Genomic DNA, 22,854 nt, shown 5'->3' with positions numbered 1-22,854 from the left:
CCTTCTGGGACACCCAAGAATCCAAGACACCGATGGCATGAGCAAGGAGGGCAGGTCAGCCACCTCTCCCAGGTGGGTGCCCAAACCCCAACCCCATTCCTCTGGATTCACAGGGGCAGGGCTGAGGCCTGCAAGCTGGACGTGATGGGCAGGATAGGCATGCAGAGTCTAAGGCCACCGTGCATCTGGGGTGGCTGGAGGTAACTGCTACCTTAACACTATTGAGGGGCCAAAGACTCAAAGACGACCCGGTCTGGAATGCCAGTGATGCTGCTGGTATTTCCAAGAGCCTCATACACACCTCACCGCCTTCCCTGCTGCTCACAAATGCTATGGTTTTAAAGACATCTCATTGGGTAATGTTGTAAAGGTTTATAATAGGAAGGGGTACACAACTGGAACTGGGTGAGCTGTGTATGAAAGGTAGGGTGGGTATCTACAAAAACCCCCAAGCAAGGCCCATCCATCCATCCATCCACCCACCCACCCACTCACCCATCCTCCCACCTACCCACCTGAGCGGATAGATTCCCATCCACTCAGCCATTTAGTCATCTACTCACTCATCCATCCACCCATCCATCTACTCACCCATCCATCTATCTACCTGCCTACCCATCCCTTATCCACCTACCCACCCACTCATCCACTCATCCATCTACCCATCCTTCCATCCACCCACCCACCCATTCTCCCACCTACCCACCTGAGTGGATAGATTCCCATTCGCTCAGCCATTTAATCATCTACTCACTCACCATCCACCCACCCATCCATCTATCCTCCTACCTACCTTATCTTTTTATCCATCCACTCAGCCATTCACTCACCCAACCATTCACCCATCCATCTATCTTCCTGCCTACCCATCCCTTATCCACCCACCCACTCATCCATCATCCATCCATCCATCCCACCCATCATTCCAACCACTCACTCACCCATCCTCCCACTTACCCACCTAACTATTCATTTAGACATCCACCTAACTATTCATTTAAACATCCACCCACCCATTCACACACATACTAACCCATTTCTCCATCCACTCACCCACCCATCCATCCTCCAACCTACCCACCTACCCATCCATTCATCTACCCACCCACCCACTCATGCATCTATCCACCCATTCACCCATCCTAAGGCAAGGACCTGGAGGTTAATTAATTTGTGAACACCTGTTTGTAGGGTGAATTGATCAAGGTTTACTACCCTTCATGAGAGCCAAGAACCAGGAGGATACGACGGACAGGATGCACGTGGCTGTATTTAGAGAGGTAATCGAGATTAAAAGAAGGTATAAGGGCTGCCTGGCCTTGACCTGAGAGGACTGGCATTCTCAAGAAGAGGAAGAGATAGCAGGGGTGTGTAGGCACAAGGCAGGGCCCTGTGAGGACACAGCGAGAAGGCGGCCATCTGCAAGCCAGGAAGAGCGGCCTCACCAGGAGCCTCCCCTGCTAGCCCTTGATCTGCAGCTTCTAGACTCCAGAATTGGGAGAAAATACATTTCTGTTGCTTAAGCCGCCCATTCTATGGTATTTCAGGAGGGCAGCCCAAGCTGACTAATATAGGCTCTTCCCTGCCTACTGCCGTCCACACCGACAACCCAGTGTAGCACTAAAAAGGCTTCTAACCCCATGAATGTCTGAGCCGTGCCACTGCCCCTCCCTGCTGAGCCCTCTGCCCACAGTGGCCGGCGCACAAGGTGACTTTCGGCAGACACCACATCCTGTAGCGGCAGGAGGGGCCGGGGGGAAGAAAGGACAGGAATGGTACCCAGCATCACCACGTTGCCATAGTAACCCAGGGCCGGCACCACTGCTGCTGGGAGGGGACGGGGAAGGCGGGGCCCCACAGCAAAGCCAGAGACTGGATCCTCCCAGAGAAACCCGAAACAACACGCAGACCTGGCAGAACTCTATTTTGAGGGTGAGCCCGAGCACGGAAACGGGTATTTAAAACACAGAGCAGCTGCTAACCAACGGCGGCACACACCCCACGGCAACGAGGCTCTGAGTGAGTTTTAATAAAGCAGCGTAGGAGACAGGAAGGGCGGGGGATGCAGGAGCCCGCCACGGTCGTTTAAGAGAAACATCATCATGAGCAGACAGGACAATGCGTCCTCATAGTTATTTTGTGTTCTGCAAGGGAACAGCTAGTAACTCTTTGGAAGCTGGCTTTTGTGGCTTATTAATATTTTAGATTACAATCGTGCTAATAGAGTCATTCGCCTGCATTTTTAAGTGCTCTAAAGATAACAAAAACATTCTATTTTGGAAGAACCGAGCATGGGTATGCTGATGTTTTGCCAGGGTTTATACACACTGTGACTAACGACACTGCTGTTTAATAGGACTCTACCATGCCCTGCCCCATGGCTCCAACCAGAGCCGCCCAGATCTGTGGGTGGTAGCTCCCACCCGCTTTGTGTCCTTGGGAAGGCACTCCTGCTCCCCGGGAAAGTAGGTCACGGCAATGTCCTCCTCTGATCTTCAAAGAGCCCAGGCGCTTGACCTCCCTTGCTGAAGGCACATCAGTAACTATGGCCTGCAGAGGTCCTGCCTGCCAACCCCTCCTTCTGCTGGTTCCAGCACCCCGGTCATCCTTGGCGAGGCACCTTCCCTACACCCCTGACCCAGAACCGGCCAGTCACACTTGCTGGTGCACTCACCCCCTGGCCAGAGTGATTGGCTCTGGGTGGGCACGAGCATCATTCAGGTAGGTCCCACCAGGGCACATTGAAAGACTCACTGAGAAGCTACTAGCACAGAGTCACTGTCTTTCTGCAGGACTTGGACCTATGAGGACATAAGCCCTGGGGCTGCCAGGGACCATCCTGAGAGGGAATCACTCAGAGAATAAAGCCCTCATGGAGAAATCAGGCCAAGAGATGGAATGAGAGCTCCCTGGTGACATCAGTTGAGCAGATGGATCCAACTATGCCTGATGCCAGCCATCTTAGACTTCTCAGTTATATACACTAATACATTCCTTTTGTGGGGACAGGGGTTGGAGGGAGCCCTGGGGTTTTGTCATTTCCAATTTAAAAAGCAGTAATGACAAGAGCAGCCTCTGAGTTGGTATAGGGGCAGGGAGAGGCCCTGGGTCCGAGTTTAACGCCAGGGCTCCACGCCAGCTCTGCCATTAGCCAGGCATTCCATCCCCAGTAACCAGAAGCCCAGATTTCCTCCCCTGAAAAAGAAAGGCCTGGCTCTAAATGGGTTTTCCCAAATTGGGGTCCAGAAACTCCAGGTCATCTGAGGGGCATCTCATGTCTGTTTTTTATGGCGCTTCCATGTAGATGATAACCTAAATGCATGACCCTATGCTTACCTTTAAAGACAAAACATTTTTCCTGGCAATTCACATTTTCTTTACTTTTTTTTCTTTCTTTTTCTTTTTCTTTCTTTTTTTTTTTTTTTTTGAGATGGATTCTAACTCTGTTGCCCAGGCTGGAGTGCAATGGCACGATCTTGGTTCACTGCAACCTCTGCTTCTGAGTTCAAGCAATTCTCCTGCCTCAACCTCCTGAGTAGCTGGGATTACAGGCACCCGCCACCATGCCCAGCTAATTTTTTTGTATTTTTAGTAGAGACAGGGTTTCGCCATGTTGGCCAGGCTGGTCTTGAACTCCTGACCTCAGGTGATCCACCTGCCTTGGGCTCCCAAAATGCTGGGACTACAGGCATGAGTTACCATGCCTGGCCTGTAATTTACATTTTCAAAGACAGAGCCTTGGTTTCACAATAGGTTTCTTTTCTTTCTTCTTCTTCTTCTTCTTTTTTTAATGCAGGAGATTTTCCTTTTAACAGCGATACACATTACTAAGTCAGAGAGATTTTGAACTAAGCAGTAACTATCATCCCTTCTGCTTCTCACCTTCTCTGGATGGTGTTTTGTGTCAGTTCTGTTTATGAGCTCAAGGAGTGAGGGGTTCCATTTGTTAGGCGACCCCCATGCAAGTGCTGAGGCTGAAACTTGCAGGGCTGCGAGACCCCGGACCAGTTGCTTAATTTCCCTGAGCCCACAGCCTTACATGCAGAAGAGGAACGACGATACTGAATGCGCAGGGTAGTTTGGAGATTGGAGGAAAACCATGAGAAATTCCCAGGGTGGGGAATTGGGGTTGGAATCGGGGTTGGGATTACTGTCACAGTGGTCCAGAACCCTGAGAGCCCCAGGGTACCCACCCCCCGGCCCAAACATCTGCAGCTGTCCCCCACCCAAGCATCTCTGAGAGCCTGAAGATAAGGAGCTGTCTGGGAAAGGGACCGCTGCTTGGTGGTCATCAAAACCACAGGGCAGAGTTTCCCAAACAGTCATTCCTACACACTTATTTCCAGAAGCAGCTTGCTATTTATTCAGTTTTTATTTATTTGTTTATTTAGAGACAGTCTTCTCTGTGGCTCAGACTGGAGTGCAGTGGTGCAATCTTGGCTCACTGCAACCTCTGCCTCCCGGATTCAAGCGATTCTCCTGCCTCAGCTTCCCAAGTAGCTGGGATCACAGGCGCCCGCCACCATGCCCGGCTAATATTTAACAGCAATGAGGTTTCGCCACGTTGGCCAGGATGGTCTCAAACTCCTGACCCCGGGTAATCTGCCACCTTGGCCTTTCAAAGTGTTGGGATTTTAGGTGTGAGCCACTGCAACCGGCCTTAAAGCAGTTCTTTAAGTCACCATTTCAAGTAGAAAACCATCCTCCCTGGCATACATGGAAGGGAGCCTTCGTATTCGAGAAGGGGGAAAGCAGGCTATGGGGTCCCAGTCGAGCTGCACTGCCGTCTGTGGGAGGCACTGGACCAGTCCCTGCCTTCTCCAAGTTACAAAGAGGACCACGGACCACCAGAGCTGTGTGGAAGAGTCCCCAGCCCCCCGAAAAGAAGACCCAGCACGCTGTGGGAGCAGAAGTCTGCACACGCGTACCACTGACAAAGGTCTTGCCTCTGAAGTATGCGAGGAGCGACCACAAATCAACACAAAGCAGGCAAGCCTAAAGAAAAGCAGGGAGGAGACCCGAACTGGCGCTTGGCCAAAGAAGACACACAAACAGCCAGCCAATAAATGCACAGAAAGGGGCTCGGCCTCCGAATTAACAAGGGAACCCGCAAATGGAAATCACAAGGACTTCGTCACGGCACACGTGGCATGCCAGCGGCGGAAGGGCGTGTCAGTAGCGAGTTGGCGGCACGTGGGCACCATTTCTCTTACAGACTCAATGTCTGTGATGCCCCAGAATCCATGGCTCCCCAGTGTGATGGGGCCTTTGGGGTGTGATGGGTTTAGATGAGGTCACGAAGCTGGGGTCCCCAAGATGGGATGCCTGCCATCCTAAGAAGAGACCGCACAGTACTCTTTGTCTCTGTCCCTCTGCAGGTGAGGACACTGAGAGACCGAGGCTGCCTGTAAGCCAGGAAGAGGCCCTCCCAGAACCGGCCATGCCACACCCTGATCTCCGACTGCCCAGCTTCCAGAACCAGCATTTCAGCCCCTCAGCCCTCAGCCTTCTGACAGCAACCTGGGCTGACGAAGACATCCGTGCTGGGCAGGGCTGGAGAACTCAGAAAAGCACAGGATGTGCCTGCCCTGACCACGGCCACCCCTGGGGTGGGGAAGGGTATCCAAACGTAGGGGCTCCCACAGCAAGTGGCCTCGGACTGTCCACGGTGGGGCAGAGGGACAAAACCCCAGCGAACGACCTTACAGCGAAAACGGGTGACCTAGATCTACTCGCATAGCCTAGATACCAGGGACAGCTGTTGGGGGAGAGGCCAGCCCAGCACGGCACACGCCAACCCCATCTCCACATGGCTCATGAGGGGGCAAAGTCCCATGACACCGTTAGGGGCTGCACAATAAGAGTCTGGGACTAGTAATAAAATCAGGAAGCGACCGTGCGAGACCAGCCCTAGGCAGAGACCACCCTCCTGGGGAGGAAGCTGAGGAGGCAGAGGGGGCGAGTGGGGCAGGGTTGGGGGTGCTTGGTCCATGGTGTTTGTTTCGTAACTGCCCACTGGACCTGTGGTTGGTCTGTGAACCTCTCTGTATGCTTGCTACGTGCCGCACAGAAAACGTAAAACCATCGCATGGCACCAAACAGAATCCTCCCATCTATTCGGAAGGCTCGGAGAGGAAGGAGTCAAGGAAACTCTGGATTCTGGGTCTGACCTGCAAGGGCATCTCCTGGTCACCTGCCTGGGGAGCCGCTGTGTGAGCCGTGGAGGTGACACAGACCCAGGGGGTGGGAGACACAGGGCAGGGGCCACTGGGGACAGGCTGGCAGTGGGAACAGTGGCCTGAAGCCCCAGGGGTGTCTCCGGGGCAAAGGAGAGATGTTTTGGGTGCTGCATGCAGGAAGAAGCCGGGTACCCTGTTCACCCAGCCAGGGTCTCACTTGGCACAAAAAGGCTTCGGGAGAACACCTAGAAACCCCTGAATTCTTTTTTTTCTTTTTGAGACACAGTCTCATTCTGTCACACAGGCTGGAGAGAAGTGGCAGGATCTCAGCTCACTGTGACCTCTGGCTCCTGGGTTCAAGTGATTATCGTGCCTCAGCCTTCTGAGTAGCTGGGACTATGGGTGTGTGCCACCACACCCGGCTAGTTTTTGTATTTTTAGTAGAGACAGGGTTTCACCATGTTGGTGAAGTGCAGTGGTGCGATCTCGGCTCACTGCAACCTCTGCCTCCTGGGTTCAAGTGATTCTCATGCCTCAACCTCCTGAGTAGCTGGGATTACAGGTGCCAGCCAGGCTGGTCTCGAACTCTTGACCTCTCAGGTGATCTGCCAACCTCTGCCTCCCAAAGTGTTGGGATTACAAGTGTGAGCCACCATGCCTGGTCATAGATACCCTAAGTTCTGATCTGCATTTGCCACTGACCAGCGAGGGAATGTCCCCCCAGGAGTCAAGTTTCCCCTCTGTGGCATGGGCTGAGAGAGGTGTTTGCTCCCACGGGAGCCTGAGGCTGAGGCCTAGGGAAACGCTGGATGGATGGGGAAGTCAGGACTCCCCTGCCTTCCCCATCTAGGTGAGTGTCGGGGCCTCTGCCCCGAGTCCTTCATCCCTGGGGCCAGGGCCCACCCCCAACTCTGACTGCTAAGAGCTCTTCCCGTGTTGGGGGCTGCAGTCCTGCCTCCCATCCATGGACACGGGAAGCCACAGGTGGCCCCCTGCAGGCTGAGCTGTCAGGGCCAGGGACACGAGGCGCCACATACAGCTTTTGGTCCTGGGTCCTGAGCACGAGTGGTGGCTTTCCAGGAGGGCCACCTGCAGAGGGTGTGTGGGTTTCCAAGGGGCATCCTGGGACCTGTGTCCGCAGCTGCCAGGCCTGTAGGACGCCTCCACCCCGCACAGACCTCATCTCTGGGTAGCCTGTGAGCCTCCGGGAGGACCCAGGCTGTGGGCCCGATGGGCATGGCCGGGGGGGTCAGGAGACTGCACACTACACAGGACAGACCCCTGGGGATGCCTGGACCCTCCCTGCCCTTGTCCACCCACCATCATACTCAGGCTTGAGGAGGCATGAGGTTTGCTGCTAAAAGCGTTGACGTGACCCGAGAGGGAGGGACGCCCACTGATCAGAGCAGATCTCAGCTTTAAACCTGCATGCTCCAGACACCCCAAAAGCTCTCCTGTCCAGTGTGGCTGGCCCGTCCCCTCACCTAACTCTCCTCTCTCCAAAGTCTCTTCTCTCCTTCTTTCTTGCCAGCTGGCCCTGCTCCTCACAACCCTGCCAAGCTCCATCGCCTACTCAGCGGAGCAGAGGCAGCCTGCCCGTTGCAGGGAGAGAGTCTGTCCCCCATGCACACCGCCACCTCTGTCTCACCGGCACCCCCCCAGGGGCTGGGCAGGACCTGTCAGAGGGGTGAAGGGAGGTCTCTAAGGGATGTTCCAGGCGGCCTGAGCTGCCACAGGTCTCAGGCTTGCAGGTGGTGCTCCACCCCGCCACATCTTCCGGGGGCTCACATGATCCAGGACAGGGGCCGCGGTGACAAAACCAGAGAGGCAACAGAGGCCTTGGGCATCATTCCCACCTCCCCGGGCACCAGGCTGCCAAAACCAAAGCCGAGATTAATTTGCACCAGACCGAGGGAGTGGACGTGGGGATACCCTGTCTGTTTCAGGGACTGTTTGGTTTCTAAGCAGGGGCTCAAAGAGGAGGGGTTCTGCTATCAGCTGAGGGTGGACACCTGGACCCACTGATGGGCTGGGCTGGTATTCTACCTGCTATGTGCAGATGGGCCCAGCCCAGACCTCTAGCCACGCAGAGGTTCCCACGCCGCAGCCTGAGTCTCCTCAGAGTAAGTGGGAGCATGCCAGAGTTCGCAACAAACAGCAGGAGTAACTTCCAAGTGGAAACACAGCTGGTCTGGGCAGCCAGGGCTCATCAGTGATGGGGAATGCAGTGGACTTATGACCTTTGCATCGACCCTTTGCCTCTGTGCCTCTCTCCTCTGCAGCCGCCTTGGGCTGTCTCTGGCCTGGCCTCCTTTTACAGTGGGGCTGTGGGTGGGGCAGTCTATTAGACCAAGCCCCAGAAAGCAGGACAGCCGATGGGCAGGGGCTGGGTGGAAATGAGGGCAGAGCAGGAGTGATGGTGACCTGCCACTGCTAGCCACGGTGACCCGCATGGCCAGAGCCTTGGTGGTGCCGGTGTTCCCAGTATTACTGTGAGGAAGCAGCTTCCATCAGGGCCACCAGTAACAACTCTGCTCTGCATTTGGACTTGGATACCTTTGCATTCTTTGTGAGCCCTGCAGGGCGTGTCTGCAGGGCATATAAATCCAACTCACAGATGAGAAAGCCGAAACATACAAGGGTAAAGTGAGTTTTCTCAAGAGCACCCAGTGTGGTGTTGATTCCTCTACACCAAGAGGGGATATGAGGAATGAAATGGAATTTCAGAAACTAGAAGGGGCAAGCCAGGTGCTTCCTCCAAAGGAAGAGAAGGCTGCACAGGGCTGGGAGGAGGAAGAATATTCGTCCATGGCTGGAGCAGTACCGTTCACCAAGCTGGAGTGTCAGACTTCACTAGATCCTTCCTTTATCATCTTAAAACCTCAGTCACCATCACCACCAGCATGACTGCTACTAGCATCACCACCACCATCAATCACCATGACTACCACCATCAATAGAATCACTAGCATCACCAACAAAAGCAGCATCACCACTGTCATCAGCGTGACCACTACCACCACCATCACCACCATCATCACCACAATTACCACCACCTTCATCACCACGATCACCTCATCATCATGACCACCACTGCCACCATCACAATGATCACCACCACCAGTATCACCACCATCACCATGACCACGACCACCATCATCACAATTACCACCACTTTCATCACCACGATCACCATCATCATCATGACCACCACTGCCACCATCACCATGATCACCACCACCAGTATCACCACCATCACCATGACAACCACCACCATCACCACAATTACCACCACCTTCATCACCACGATCACCATCATCACCATGATCGCCACCACCAGCATCAACACCATGACCACCACCACTAGTATCACCACCATTATCACCATGACCACCACCACCACCATCACCACCAACATCACCATGAACACCACCACCACCACCACCATGACTATAATTACCACTACCATCATTACCATCACCAGCATCACCACCATCATCACTATGACCACCATGAGCATCACCACTATCATCTCCATGACTACCATCACCAGCATCACCAGAATCATCACCACAGGCACCGCCACCACCATCACCATCACCACCAAAAAAAATAGCATCACCACTGAAATCACCATGACCACCACCATCAACAGAATAGCCGCCATCATCACCAATGAAAACAGCATCACCACTGTCATCACTACCACACCAGCATCACCACCATCATCACCATCACCACAGTCACCATGGCTGTCATCAACCACTTATCATCACTACCACCACCATCACCGCCCTTGGTTCCTGACTCCAAGGCCACAAAATCTTAACATCTCAGAGGGTTGGCTCTGGGAATGCTTCAGCCCGGTGGGTGAAGGGAACAGAGGTCAGCACAGATGTATCTATGTTTAGGTCCTGGGTTGGCCACCCATGCTTCTGGGCAAGTCACTCACCATCTCTGACCTCCTGTCTAAAATGGACTAACATCACTGCATGTCCCCCTCCCAAGTTTACTCTGAGGATCACAGGAGTTACCTGTAAACATCAAACGAGAGGTGAGGGGATCCAACCACAGGGACAAGGTTTGGAACTATGTGCTCTGAAAGGGCTGGAATGATAACGTCACGTGGCCTGCAGGATGGGGGAACATGGCTGACTCCAGTGCACACCTGATATGGCTCCCGAGGGAGAGCAGGTGGATCCCAGAGGCTGACCTAGTGTTGCACAGTGAGGCGTGGCTGCCAAGAGGACGGGTCCCCCGCCCAGGGCCATGGTGGATGAGGACTCTTCTCATTATGTCCTCTTCCTATCAATGGCCACAGACAAGAAATCTCAAAGGACAGTGGCCCCAAGTCACTTGCAACTTCAGCAGTCCCCTTTATCGAAGGCTTCGCTTTCTGAGGTTTTAATCACCCACAGTTAGCTGAAGTCTGAAAACATTAAACATAAAAGTCCAGAAATAAACAGCTGAAAAGTTTTCAATTGGACGCCATTCTGAGTAGCGTGACATCACGTGCCGGTCCGCCCGGGGGAGGCGACTCATCCCTCTGTCCAGCGCACTCCTGCTGTCCTCACCAAGCACTGGTTAGTTACTTAGCAGCCGGCTCTGTTATCAGACCAGAAACACCGTGTATGCAGTACAGGGTTCAGTGCTATTCCTGTTTCAGGCACCTACTGGGGCTCTTGGGAAGTATCCTCCGAAGATAACGGGGGACTGCTGCAGTCACAAAACAGTTGGCAAAATGACGAGGTCCTCATCCTTCTTCTGCCCAGCCCTGACCCAAGGGTTGGGTTTGGGAAAAGGAGATTTAACATCCGAGTGTGTCCTGAAACCCTGAAACACAGGGTGTCCTACAGGAGACAGGAGGAATGGCTCCAGGTGTGGCTTCAGATGACATAGGAACAACGTACTGCGCTCAGGATGATTTCTGGGAGGAAACCCGTACTGCCTCAACGCCACCCTGTCGGGTCCACACGGCCTGAAGGAGAGATCTGAGAACGTCGTGGCCATGAGCCCTGGGGTGTGGGACGGGTGGCAGTGCGGAGGCACTTCTCAGGGCAAACGGAAATGCTACGCTGTGAGACGCTCCTGGTAAGGGGCCCCATGCTGGTAAATTAGAGAGTGGCTGGAAAGGGGAGTTCACAGCAGGGATTCTGAACAGAAACAGTCCACAGGAAGAGAGCTTGGGAATCCAGACAGCCTGACACACATCTTACCTGGACACATACACGACGTGTGTTTCCTTATGAATAAGCGGAGATCATAAAGGCACTGCTCATAAAGGGCGAGTAGGAGGTTCAAATGAGGTCCTCTCTCTTCTCAGTTGAGTGCCACGAAAAAGTAGGAAGGGACCAGGCGCAGTGGCTCACGCCTGTAATCCCAGCAGTTTGGGAGGCCAAGGACGCCTGAGGTCAGGAGTTTGAGACAAGCCTGGCCAACATAGTGAAACCGTGTCTCTACTTAAAAATACAAGAAATTAGCTGGGTGTGGTGGTGTGCACTGTAATTCCAGCTACTAGGGAGGCTGAGGCAGGAGAATTGCTTGAACCCGGGAGGCGGAGGTTGCAGTGGGCCGAGATCACGCCACTGCACTCCAGCCTGGGCAACACGAGCAAAACTCCACCTCGAAAAACCAAACCAAACCAAAACAAATAATAATAAAACAACCGAACAAACAAAAAGGACACGTTACAAACTGCATCTGTTTCCTGGTCAGAGTTCCAAGTTTCTGATCTAGACCCTGTGCTTATGGCTAGCTTCTAGAAATTTCTAGAGAGCCACAAGGACTATTCTTGAATGCAGACTTACCCTACAAGAGTGACTGGTCAAGGGAAGGTACGACTAATCCCAGCCTATACTCACATTCTCTACCCAGTCGAGAGCCCGGCAGCAGGGAGTCAGCTGGAAGATTCTGGAAGCCCATTCTGCAGAGAATCCCATCAAGTCACTTCCTCACTGGTCTCTGCAGCTGACTGAGGATCCTGACTCCAACAGGCTCTGGCAGCGCATATGGTGCAGGATGCACCGAAATGACACTGAGGTGCCCAGCAGTGAGGTAGGAGTTGAGAATGTGGCACCTTACAGCCTGGTCTGAGCTGCCTGGTGGTGAGGCCACCACTCCTACCTCAGTGGCTTTTGGGTGACCAGATCCTACCTGTCTCTGGAGGATGGAAACAGGGATGAGCAGGGCTGACTCACCACACCCATTTTCTCATCTTGTTCTGCATGAATGGTGCCCACTGATACTCAGGTCCTTTGTTTCAGAAACTGAAATATGATCTGCTCCAGTGCTGCTTGGCCTTATGTCATTTTCTCAGGGATAAACAGAGAGCCTTGGACTGACAGCTTCCGTGTACACATCAGATGTGTCACTTAAAATTGCATGGACATGCATTGCTTTCATTTTTCATAAGCTGCCTCATCCATGGGTGTCAACTGATGACTTTGGAAATATGTTATTTGTTTCTTAGTCAAGATACATCATCAAGGGCAGCCCTGATTTCAATTTGCAGAATTCTGGCCAGGAGCAGTGGCTCATGCCTGTAATTCCAGCACTTTGGGAGGTGGGAGGATCACCTGAGGTCGGGAGCTCAAGACCAGCCTGACCAACACGGAGAAACCCCATCACTACTGAAAATACAAAATTAACCAGGCGTGGTGGCGCATGCCTGTAATCCCAGCTACTCGGGAGGCTGAGGCAGGAGAATCGCTTGAACCCGGGTGGTAGGGGTTTCAGTGAGTCAAGATCACACCATTGCACTCCAGCCTGGACAACAAGAGCAAAACTCTGTCTCAAAAAACATTGTAGCATTCTAAGGAGGAAGGATCAAGTCACTCTACAATCCAGCAGCCTGAATTCACAGAGAAGGAAATCAAAGCCTTGGAAGTGCAGGAGGCAGTCAAGGTCTCCAGCAGGGGAGGTGGGCACTGTCCCTCCATCCAGGGTTCATGTCTGGCCCCAAGAGAGTCAGCTTTACGGGCCAACCTGACCAGGCTATGGCACTCGGTTAGGCAGTCAAACAGTAACTGAGGTGTTGCTGGGAGGGTATTTTGTAGATGTGGTAAACATTTACAGTCTGTTGGCTTGAAGTCAAGATTTTTCTCGGTAATGTGGGTAGGCCTCCTCCAATCAGTTAAAAGTCCTCAAGAGCAAAATTGAGGTTTCTCTGAACCTTGACTCAAATATTCAGCAGCAGGTGGCTTCTTGCCTGGGACCACAGGGCTCAGCATCTGCAGCAACCAGGTCCCCTCCTGGCGTGTCACGGCAGTGATGCGTGTCCATACTGTGCCACAGCCTCACACAAGAGGGCACCATTTCTCCAGTCTCTCTTCCCGTCTCTGCAGGCAGGAGGCATGGGACCCTAAGACCCTCGAGGATGACCAGGCCACACAATGGAAGGGCCTGGACTGCTTGGTTACATCGTGGAGAAAATCATCCCATCTGCTGACCATAAGAGACCACACTGGCGTGGCTACTGGGCATGAAAAATCCTGCACTCCATTAAGCCACTGAAGTTGTGGGTTCACCTGTTGTAGCAGTTGACATTATGCTACCTACTACATATGGGTGGAAAACTGTAGAGTCTAGACAAAAGCCAGACCTTCCGTCTCCTGACCAATCAAGTGCAACACCACCCAACCGGCTTTCCACAAACACGGTGGGGCAACTGACATGCACTCTGTCCTGGATAGGCACCATGCAGGGCACAGAACAGCAAGATGTGATCCCTGCCCTCAGGGAGCCTAAATGCCAGCAGGATGGGGTGTGGACATGCATGTAATTAACCAGCAATTTTCCAGAGCACAATCTCCCAAGATGCCTCTCTTCCCGCATATAACAACATAGTCATATATGGCACTTTGCTCTCAGGTCTCTGGGCTGATGCATGCAAAGAGGTGAGATTTTATAAATCTGGGCATGCCTCTGTCTCTTATGCACAGAAACAAGAAAGCTACAATCAATAAGCTTCCCCCAACCCTTCACACTCATCATCTCCAGCCTTCACATTTCAGATAACGACGTCTACTCAGAGCCAGCCAGAGACAGTTGAGCTGAGCAGAGACCTGGATCTGCTTCTGCTTCTCCACTACTTCAGGTGGATGCACAGGAAGACGAATCACCGGCAGTCACACACCAGGATTACCACCCTGATTGTTGTATGAGAGACACTGCTGTGATGCAGGCACAGGTCACAGCTCAAGCATTAGAAGTCACAAACAATGGGTCATAGTCCCAGCCCAGTAACTCCCTATCTGTGCGCTCCAATGTGCTAAGATGGGGATGCTCATGTGTACAATGTGTGTGATGATTCCTGCCCTGCTTATTTCACAAGGTTGGATGAGACAGTAAGCAGGAAAGCCCACTGGAAACTACGAAGTCCCATAAACATACAGCCCTAAGAAATCACAACTAAGGTTCAGGTGAGTAAGCCCATCATATCTTGAAGGCAAAACTACAAAACTGTTCATGGAAATGAGCTGAGCTTGTATCATTTGACCAATCAATCAACCATCTATCCATCCATCCATCCATCCATCCATCCATCCATCCATCCATCCATGCATGCATCCATCCATCCAACCAACCAGTCAGCCAGCTAACCAACCAAACAACTAACCATCTAATCAGTCAGCCAACCAACCAGTTAATCAATCAACCAACAAACAAAAACCCGCCAGGGAGCCAGCTAACGAACCAACCAACCAACCAATTAGTCATCCAGACAGCTAATCAACCAACCAGCCAGCCAGCCAGCCAGCCAGCCAACAAGCCATCTAATAATCAACCAACCAACCAACCAAACAACCAACCAACCAATCAACCAATCAACCAGCCAGCCAGCCAACCAACCAACCAACCAACCAACCAGCCAGCCAGCCAGCCAATCAACCAATCAGCCAGCCAGCCAATCAACCAACCAGCCAGCCAGCCAGCCAGCCATCTAATAATCAACCAACCAACCAACCAACCAACCAATCAATCAATCAACCAACCAATCAACCAGTCAGCCAGCCAACAAGTCATCTAATAATCAACCAGCTAACCCGCCAACCAATCGACCAGCCAGCCAGCCTGCCTATCAATCAACCAAGCAACCAGCCAGGAGCACCATATGATTTTGCTGTTCATTATCCCCAGTCTCCGGTGACTGCCATCAGGCGACGAGAATTCACTGGGTCCTGAGCAGCCACTTCTTAGCTGAGTTGTTCATTCTGTGAGTCACTCACTATTTAATGTTCATGAATGAGATTTACTAACTAAATGTTCATTTTACAACACAAAGCATCGGCGCTCCATCAAAGAGAAACAGCTTGCAAGGGTGCAGGCAAGGCTGACCATGTAGAAGGACCCTGCTGGATGGGAACATCTAAAAAACATTTTGTACCAACTTCCGGATTCTATGTATATTCAAAGTCTTCTAATTTTCAACATCAAAAAAAGCTACAAAAAGGGACAGACACAGTGGTTCACACCTGCAATCCCAGCACTTTGGGAAGCTGAGGCAGGAGGGTCGCTTGCACCTAGGAGTTCAAGACCAGCCTGGGCAATGTAGTGAGACCTTGTCTCTACAAAAAGTATCATAATACAATAAATTTTAAAATGAGGCGGCAGAATCGTTTGAGCCTGGGAGGTCAAGGCATGTAATGTGCTGTGATGGCACCACTGCATTCCCACCTGGATGACAGAGCAAGACCGTGATGAAAAAAAAATGGTGACAAAAAGCATTAACACAAAGGGAAAAAAGGATAATCTGAACTAGATTCAAAATTTTAAAAACCCTTCTACTCATTAAAAGACATACAGTTGACCCTTGAACAACACGGGTTTGAACTGAATGAGCTTAACTTACATGTGGATTTTTCAACTAAATGTAGATTGAAAACACAATATTAAAACCTGCATATGCAGAGGGCTGACTTCACATACACAGGTTCTGTGGAGCTGACGGTGGGACTTGAGGTGGATTTGGTGTATGGTGTGAGGCGTGGTGTCCTGGAACCAATCCCCATGTACATTGAGAGATGACTGCAGGTGGAACATGAAAAGGCAAGTGACAGACTGGGAAAAATGTGTGCAATATATATTTGACAAAGGACCGATAAGCAGAATATATAAAGAACCCCTACAAACCAATAAGGATGAACACAACCATTAAAAATGGACCAAAGACTTAAAGAAGCTATACACAGAGCAAATGAGCACACCAAGAGACGCTTAAACGTCATCACCACAAAAATGCAATTATACCCACAATAAGATATCGTTTCATATCCACTAGAACAGCAGAAGTTAAACAGACCAACAATGCCAAATGTTGATGACAAAGTGGAGCAACCGAAACTCTCACACACTGCTGGTAGAATAAAATGAGACAGCACTTCGGAGAACTGTGTGGTAGTTTCTTATAAAATCACAACATTATCATACGACCCAGCAGTTTTCTCCCTAGAGAGAGGAAAATGTATGTCTGCAGAAAGACTCAAACAAAAACCTTTTTTAGCAGGTTCATTCATATTAGCCAAAACTGAGAAGACAGCCACATGTCCATCATCAGGAGAATGATCAAACTGTGGTACAAATACACCCTAGAACACTACTCAGCAATAAACATGTACACACTGCTGTCTGGGTGCAGTGACTCACGCCTGTAATACCAGCACTTTGGGAGGCCGAGGCAGGCTCATCACTTGAGGTCAGGAGTTCGAGACCAGTCCGGCCAACATAGTGAAACCCTGTCCCTACTAAAAGTACAAAAATTAGCCAGCTGTGGTGGTGGGAGCCTGTAATCCCAGCTGTTAGAGAGGCTGAGGCATGAGAATCACTTGAACCCTGGAGTTGGAGGTTGCAGTGAGCTAAGATGGTGCCTACCACTGCAATCCAGCCTGGGCGACAGAGTGAGACTCTGTCTCAAAAAAAAAAAAATGTGTAAACCACTGAGTCCTGCAATACACAGCTGACATCACAGGCATTAGGCTGAGGGAAAGAAGTGGGCCCGAGTTGCAGGCTCCCATCTACATGAAATCCAGTGACAAGCAAAACTGGTTTAAGGTGACGGAAATCAGAACCGTGCTTTCTTCTGGTGTGGGATGGGGAGGGATGGAAGACAGCCTGCGATTACTTCCTGGGGTGAAGGAAAGGTGTTTTTAAAAATATTTAAAATAATTTTAAAAATATTTAAAAATATTTATACATTTTTTGACATGGAGTTCTGCTCTTGTCGCCCAGGCTGGAGTGCAATGGTGTGACCTTGGCTCACTGCAACCTCCACCTCCCAGGTTTAAGTGATTCTCCTGCCTCAGCCTCCTGAGTAGCTGGTATTACAGGTGCATGCCACCATGCCCAGCCAATGTTTTATTCTTTTAGTAGTGACGGGGTTTCACCATGTTGGCCAGGCTGGTTTCGAACCCCTGACCTCAAGTGATCTGTCTGCCTCGGCCTCCAAAAGTGCTGGGATGACAGGTGTGAGCCCCTGCACCTGGCCTGTGAAGGGAAGGTTTAATATCTTATTTGCAGTTGGAGACATGGGTATATACATTTGTCAGAATGCACTGAACTAGATTTTTCTTATAATCTGTGTGTTTTCCAGTATGTAAATCACACCTCTATAAAAGAAGATAATACAAAAGAAGGTGTGAAGTCACGATCTTAGAACGCCCAAGGGCAAACAGAACCCAGCAGGAATCATTGTGGAATCCTCCCTACTCTTTTCGACTCCTCTGTGCTGTGATCTTGGTTCACCTCGCTCCATCCCAGGTCACAGGGATGCCTTCCTTGCTTGACCCACAGCCTTTGTGTTGCAGTTCTGAGGTCATTTTTGCCGTCTATGTTAGGGAGAAAGATGGCCCCTTCCAAGGATGCCCAGGTCTTAATCCTTGGAACCTATGAATATGTTCTCTTAAGGCAAAAGGAAATTAAGGTTTCAGGCAGAATTAAGGCTGCCCATCACTTTACTTGAGGTGGATTAGCAAGATGGGCCCATCTAATCACACAGGTTCTTTTCTTTCCTTTTTGAGATGGAGTCTTGCTCTGAGGCCCAGGATGGAGTGCAGTGGTGTGATCTCGGCTCACTGCAACCTCTGCCTCCCAGGTTCAAGTGATTTCCCTGCCTCAGTGTCCTGATTAGCTGGGATTACAGGTGCCCGCCACTACGTCCAGCTAATTTCTTCATTTTTAGTAGAGATGTGGTTTCGCCATATTGGTCAGGCTGGTCTCGAATTCCTGACCTCAAGCGATCCACCCAGCTTGGCCTCCCAAAGTGCTGGGATTGCAGGTGTGAGCCACTGTGCCTGGCCATAATCACAAAGGTTCTTAAAAGTGGAAGAAGAAGAGGCAGAAGGGAGGTTTGGGGAGATACAAAAGAAGAAGGACCCTACCCACAGTTGCTGGCTTGGGAGATGGAGGAAGGGGTCATGAGGCCACGAGTGCCGGAAAGACAAGGAAACAAATTCTCCCCGAGTCCAGAAAGGAATGCAGCCCTGCTGACACCCTGACTTTGGCCCAGTGAGACTCACACCTGCATCAGCCCAGGTAGAAAATGCGGTTTTATCAAGGACACCACCCCGGGAGTGTGAGCCAGAGCAAGATCACGCTTCTCGAAAGACCAACAACCTCCTCCCATGGTAAAAACAAGCACAAACCACCACCCCTCTAGAAGCTGCCTCCACGGGACACGCATCTTTGGCAGACTCCACCTCTCCCACCTACCCTGGGTGTGGACTCTGCCAGTGAGGCTGGGGAAAGCTCTCCGTTCTCATCCAGGGCACACAGGGCAAGGCTGGCAGGAGGGCAGGAAAAGCCCACAGGAGGGAGGAGGGCAGGTTGCTCCAGATGCCCTGCTTCCTCCTGCACACTATCCAGGAAGCCTCTATTCTCTGGAGGATGGAGAGAGCAGGAAGCTCAAATGACCCGCCTGTGTGGCCCTCCAGCACTGCCCCATCCAGGTGTGGCATTAGCCAGCAAAGCCTGGTGCTGGCACAGCTGAGTCCTTCCAACTAGAGAGTGGAGGGAGGGTGGCCAGCTCTGGAGGTGAGTGCCCAGAGAGGGAGGGGTGGCAGCTGCTCGGGAAGGGGAGGACTGGAGGACGGGGAGAATGAAGGCACTGAGCAACCTCGGGGCCAGCTGAGCTCCTGGGCCTGGCTCTTCTCAGACAAATGAGGTAGTGGCAGGCTGCCTGCAGAAGAGGGTGGGCGTGGACCAGGGTGGATGGGCACTGGTAGGGCTTGGAGGTCTGGCCTGTGCCAGGGCTCAGTGTGATTGCTGCCCATTGTAAAGCCTTTGTGGTGAAGGTGAATTGCAACCTTCCTCGACTCTGCTTATCTTGAAGCACCAGGATGCCTGAGGTCACAAGTTCCCCTTTATGACCAAAAAGGCTAAGACTATGGGATCCAAGATGGCGGCTCACTTGGCTTCCCAAGAACCTCTAACCTCATTACAATCTAATTTCCATGCTAAATGACACTCCCACCGGCACCAGGACAGTTGACAATCACCATGACAACAATGGTAAGAAACCAGAAATGGACAAAAGGGAAGGCGACACACCGGCTCTGAGAAGTTCTCTGCCCATTTCCAGAAAAGACGTGAATATTCCTCCCCTTGATGTAAAGCACAATCCCTTCATTACAGAGGCCCGGTCTCTGTGACTCGCCAGCCTCAGGAGCTGAGAAACTGATTGGTGAGCCAAGCTCCTGCTTCTTGGTTCCATGACCATCAAATAGAGCCTGTGCTGCTTGAGGCTCACTTTTGCTTTTGGGTACTGGCTGTGTAGCACACACGACAGGGAAAGACCCCACTCTTGGGAAGACTGGCTTTGTGGGTAACATCGTCATCACCACCATCATCCAGAAAAACACACTCCCTCCCACCTAGCCGCCTTCCGGGCAGAGCACATTCCCAGTTTCTCCTTCGTGGTTAAGTGTGGAGCATGCCTTACCTCGATACCCCTCAATACCGTCTGGTGTCTAAGCCTGAGCAGGAACTCATCGGCAAGGAAGCTGCTGCACGAACTGAGCCCCTGCTGAAGCCAAGATCTCAGACGGAAACCCACTGAGCCTCCCTGCCGGGACGGCAAAGCCAGCCAGGCCCAGGACAGACTCCTCCTTGCTTTCCAGAGCACGTGTTTGTAGGGCCTGGCGGGCCCTGGCAGATGGGATCAGGTGGCTGGGGGGCTACCTAGTGAGCCCCTAGACGAGAAACCTCAAAAACAGGCCAAAGGGGACATTTGGGCAGAGCTCAGAGGCAGTGGGCTCCACACAAGAAGGCGTGGAAGGTTGGTGGCTGTAGCGTCCGTGGCTGCTCCTGACACGTGTGCTGTGGGCCTTGGACTCTACAAAAAGCCAGATGCTGTTCACATGTGAACTGCTTTTCTTCTATTACAGTTAAGGCTTCACTTTTCCCCAACTCTCATGCATATATATATATATATATACACACACACACACAGAGAGACACACACAGACACACACACGCTGTCTTGGTACCATTTTATATAAGTGGTCTCCTCTTCACATGTTAATCAATTCAATCTCTTGGCAATCAATTTTGAAACGATTTTCAGCAAGTGCTATATCTGGAGGTTCTAAGAGAGAAGCTGGAACGGCTTCCCGTCAGAACACGGAACTCTTTCGAGCAGTTTTTACGGAGGCGTTCGCTGTGTGTTCTCAGGGCGGCACGGGAGCGTCTGGCCTGCACATGGGAGCTGCCTGTTTTATGCCATCGACAGAAGAGTTCGAAAAAGAAATCTAATCAACCCCCCAAAGTCTTTCTCTGAAGGCTAGAACATACGGTCCAAGTTTTCTGGGACGTGTACTGAGCAGCCTTTTAACTAAAAGCTTCCAAATCATCTTGTAAGGAATTTCTGGTTTGGATGAGGCCCAGAGGAATGGAGGCAACCAACTTGCTTCCAAAGATCAAGAAAGTCCTGAATTTGCAACTCAGCCTCCCTCCACGACGCAATGGCCGAAGCTTGCCACGGGCCACAATGACCACAGGCCTGGGGTGGGCCATGGGACTGAGGGTGGCAGCCGCGAGCGCCCACCTTACCTGCCTGGCTGTCCCTGGGCTTACACTGGACCTCCTCCACGCATTCCGCCGGAAACCATCCGATGTGCCCGCGGGCGCTGCCTTCCCAGAAGCCCCCTTCGCCAATGCTCAGAACTAGGGACAACAGAAAGGGAGAGGCGTTAGCAGGGGGATGTGGGGGGCCTGAGGGTGAACAGGCAGCGGGGGCTGGGCAGAGGCAGGAGAACCCGTGCATCCTCAGTCACGCCCGTGGAGCAAGTGGCTGTGGTGTGACTGTGCTTCCTGCAGCTGCGGACGGTGCTGACAGACATCGAGGCATCCGCACTGCAGCCCACAGGTGTCCTCTGCCCCTTAGGTGATGAGACAGGAATGAAGCATCCTTGCGTATCTGACACCACGTCATACGAATGAATGTGCCTTGGAGCATTTCTCAGTGCTCCACGTGAGACGGGACAGTGTGCTTGGCTGTTCTTGCCACCAATGATTTCAGATATAAAAGTGGAGTCAGGGGGCACCACCGCAAAACGGGGAGGAAGTGATGAGGTCACGCCTTCCCCTCCAAAGCTGGGCAAGAACCAGAGGCAGAAGGCCTACAGGGAAGAGAATCCACCTACCCGGCTCTGTCTGGATCTTTTAAATGAGCGTGGGGAAGGAGAAATCACAGCAGTGGGCTGGGCATGGGGGCTCATGCCTGTAACCTCAGCAGTTTGGGAGGCTGAGGCAGGCGGATCACCTGAGGTCAGGAGTTTGAGACCAGCCTGGCCAACATGGTGAAACCGCATCTCTATTAACAATACCAAAATTACCCAGGCGTGGTGGTGCACATCTGTAATCCCAGTTACTCGGGAGGCTGAGGCAGGAGAAATCCTTGAACTCAGGAGGCAGAAGTTGCAGTGAGCCGAGATTGCAATACTGCACTCCAGCCTGGGTGACGCAGTGAAACTCCACCTCAAAAAAAAATATCACAGCAGAGGATGGGCGAGCAGCTCATGAACCATCTGACAATGGCATGGATGTAGAATTATCTTCACTTAATTAAAATGGAAGGGGCTGCAGTAAAATCCTCACAGTCAGCAGCAGCCCCTTGGGGGCCCGGCCCACCAGCATGCTGACTTATTAATCAGGAACCTATTTGTTATGTGGCTGCTGGCAAGGGCTGCGGGTTTCTGACTTGCGGTTGGAAGAAGCCAATTCCCCTAGAGAGAAGGCATGGTGGCCACACAGTGACCTTGTTCTGGGGACCACATACATTGCTGGACAGACACGGCCGCCCAGCCTGCAGGGTGGAAGCTGCGAAGTCCAGACACAGACATCCCTCCCCAGGCTGTGTGTTGGGTACACAGTGGGCCCTCAGTGAACCTCCACTAGAAGAATGAAGGATGTTTGTTTTTAAACTCAGCTGCTGAGCATGGGTGAGGGACATAAGCCCAAAGACACCATGGTGGGATGGGGAGGTCACAAGGATCCCACCTGCCCCCATGGCCCCATTGTGAGAACGACTTCTCTGGTAAAGCTTGCAATGCTTGCAGTGGCAAAGCGGGGAAAGAGAGTCTTTATATCTTAGTATGTATGTATGTATGCATCTATGTATGTATGTATGTATGTATCTATGTATGCAGGTATGTATCTATGTATCTATGTATATATGCATCTA

The 22,854-nt window shown here is 51.8% G+C and overlaps 1 protein-coding gene across 9 annotated transcripts in view; it reads right to left on the bottom strand.

Moving 5' to 3' along the window:
• SHANK2 (SH3 and multiple ankyrin repeat domains 2) overlaps positions 1-22,854 on the bottom strand; it is a 687,472-nt gene that overhangs the window by 306,422 nt on the left and 358,196 nt on the right. For all 9 annotated transcript variants that reach the window (XM_032282493.1, XM_032282495.1, XM_032282494.1 and 6 more), the window contains one exon: positions 21,222-21,335. In XM_032282493.1, coding sequence (XP_032138384.1) covers positions 21,222-21,335 — 114 coding nt within the window. The remainder of the gene's footprint in view (positions 1-21,221; positions 21,336-22,854) is intronic.

This window comes from Sapajus apella, unplaced genomic scaffold, assembly GCF_009761245.1.
Source record: "Sapajus apella isolate SASKATOON/1434 unplaced genomic scaffold, GSC_monkey_1.0 scaffold14, whole genome shotgun sequence".
In the NCBI taxonomy this organism is placed as follows: domain Eukaryota; kingdom Metazoa; phylum Chordata; class Mammalia; order Primates; family Cebidae; genus Sapajus; species Sapajus apella.
The sequence above is the reverse complement of the archived record's forward strand: the minus strand, read 5'-3'. Positions and strand labels throughout refer to the sequence as shown.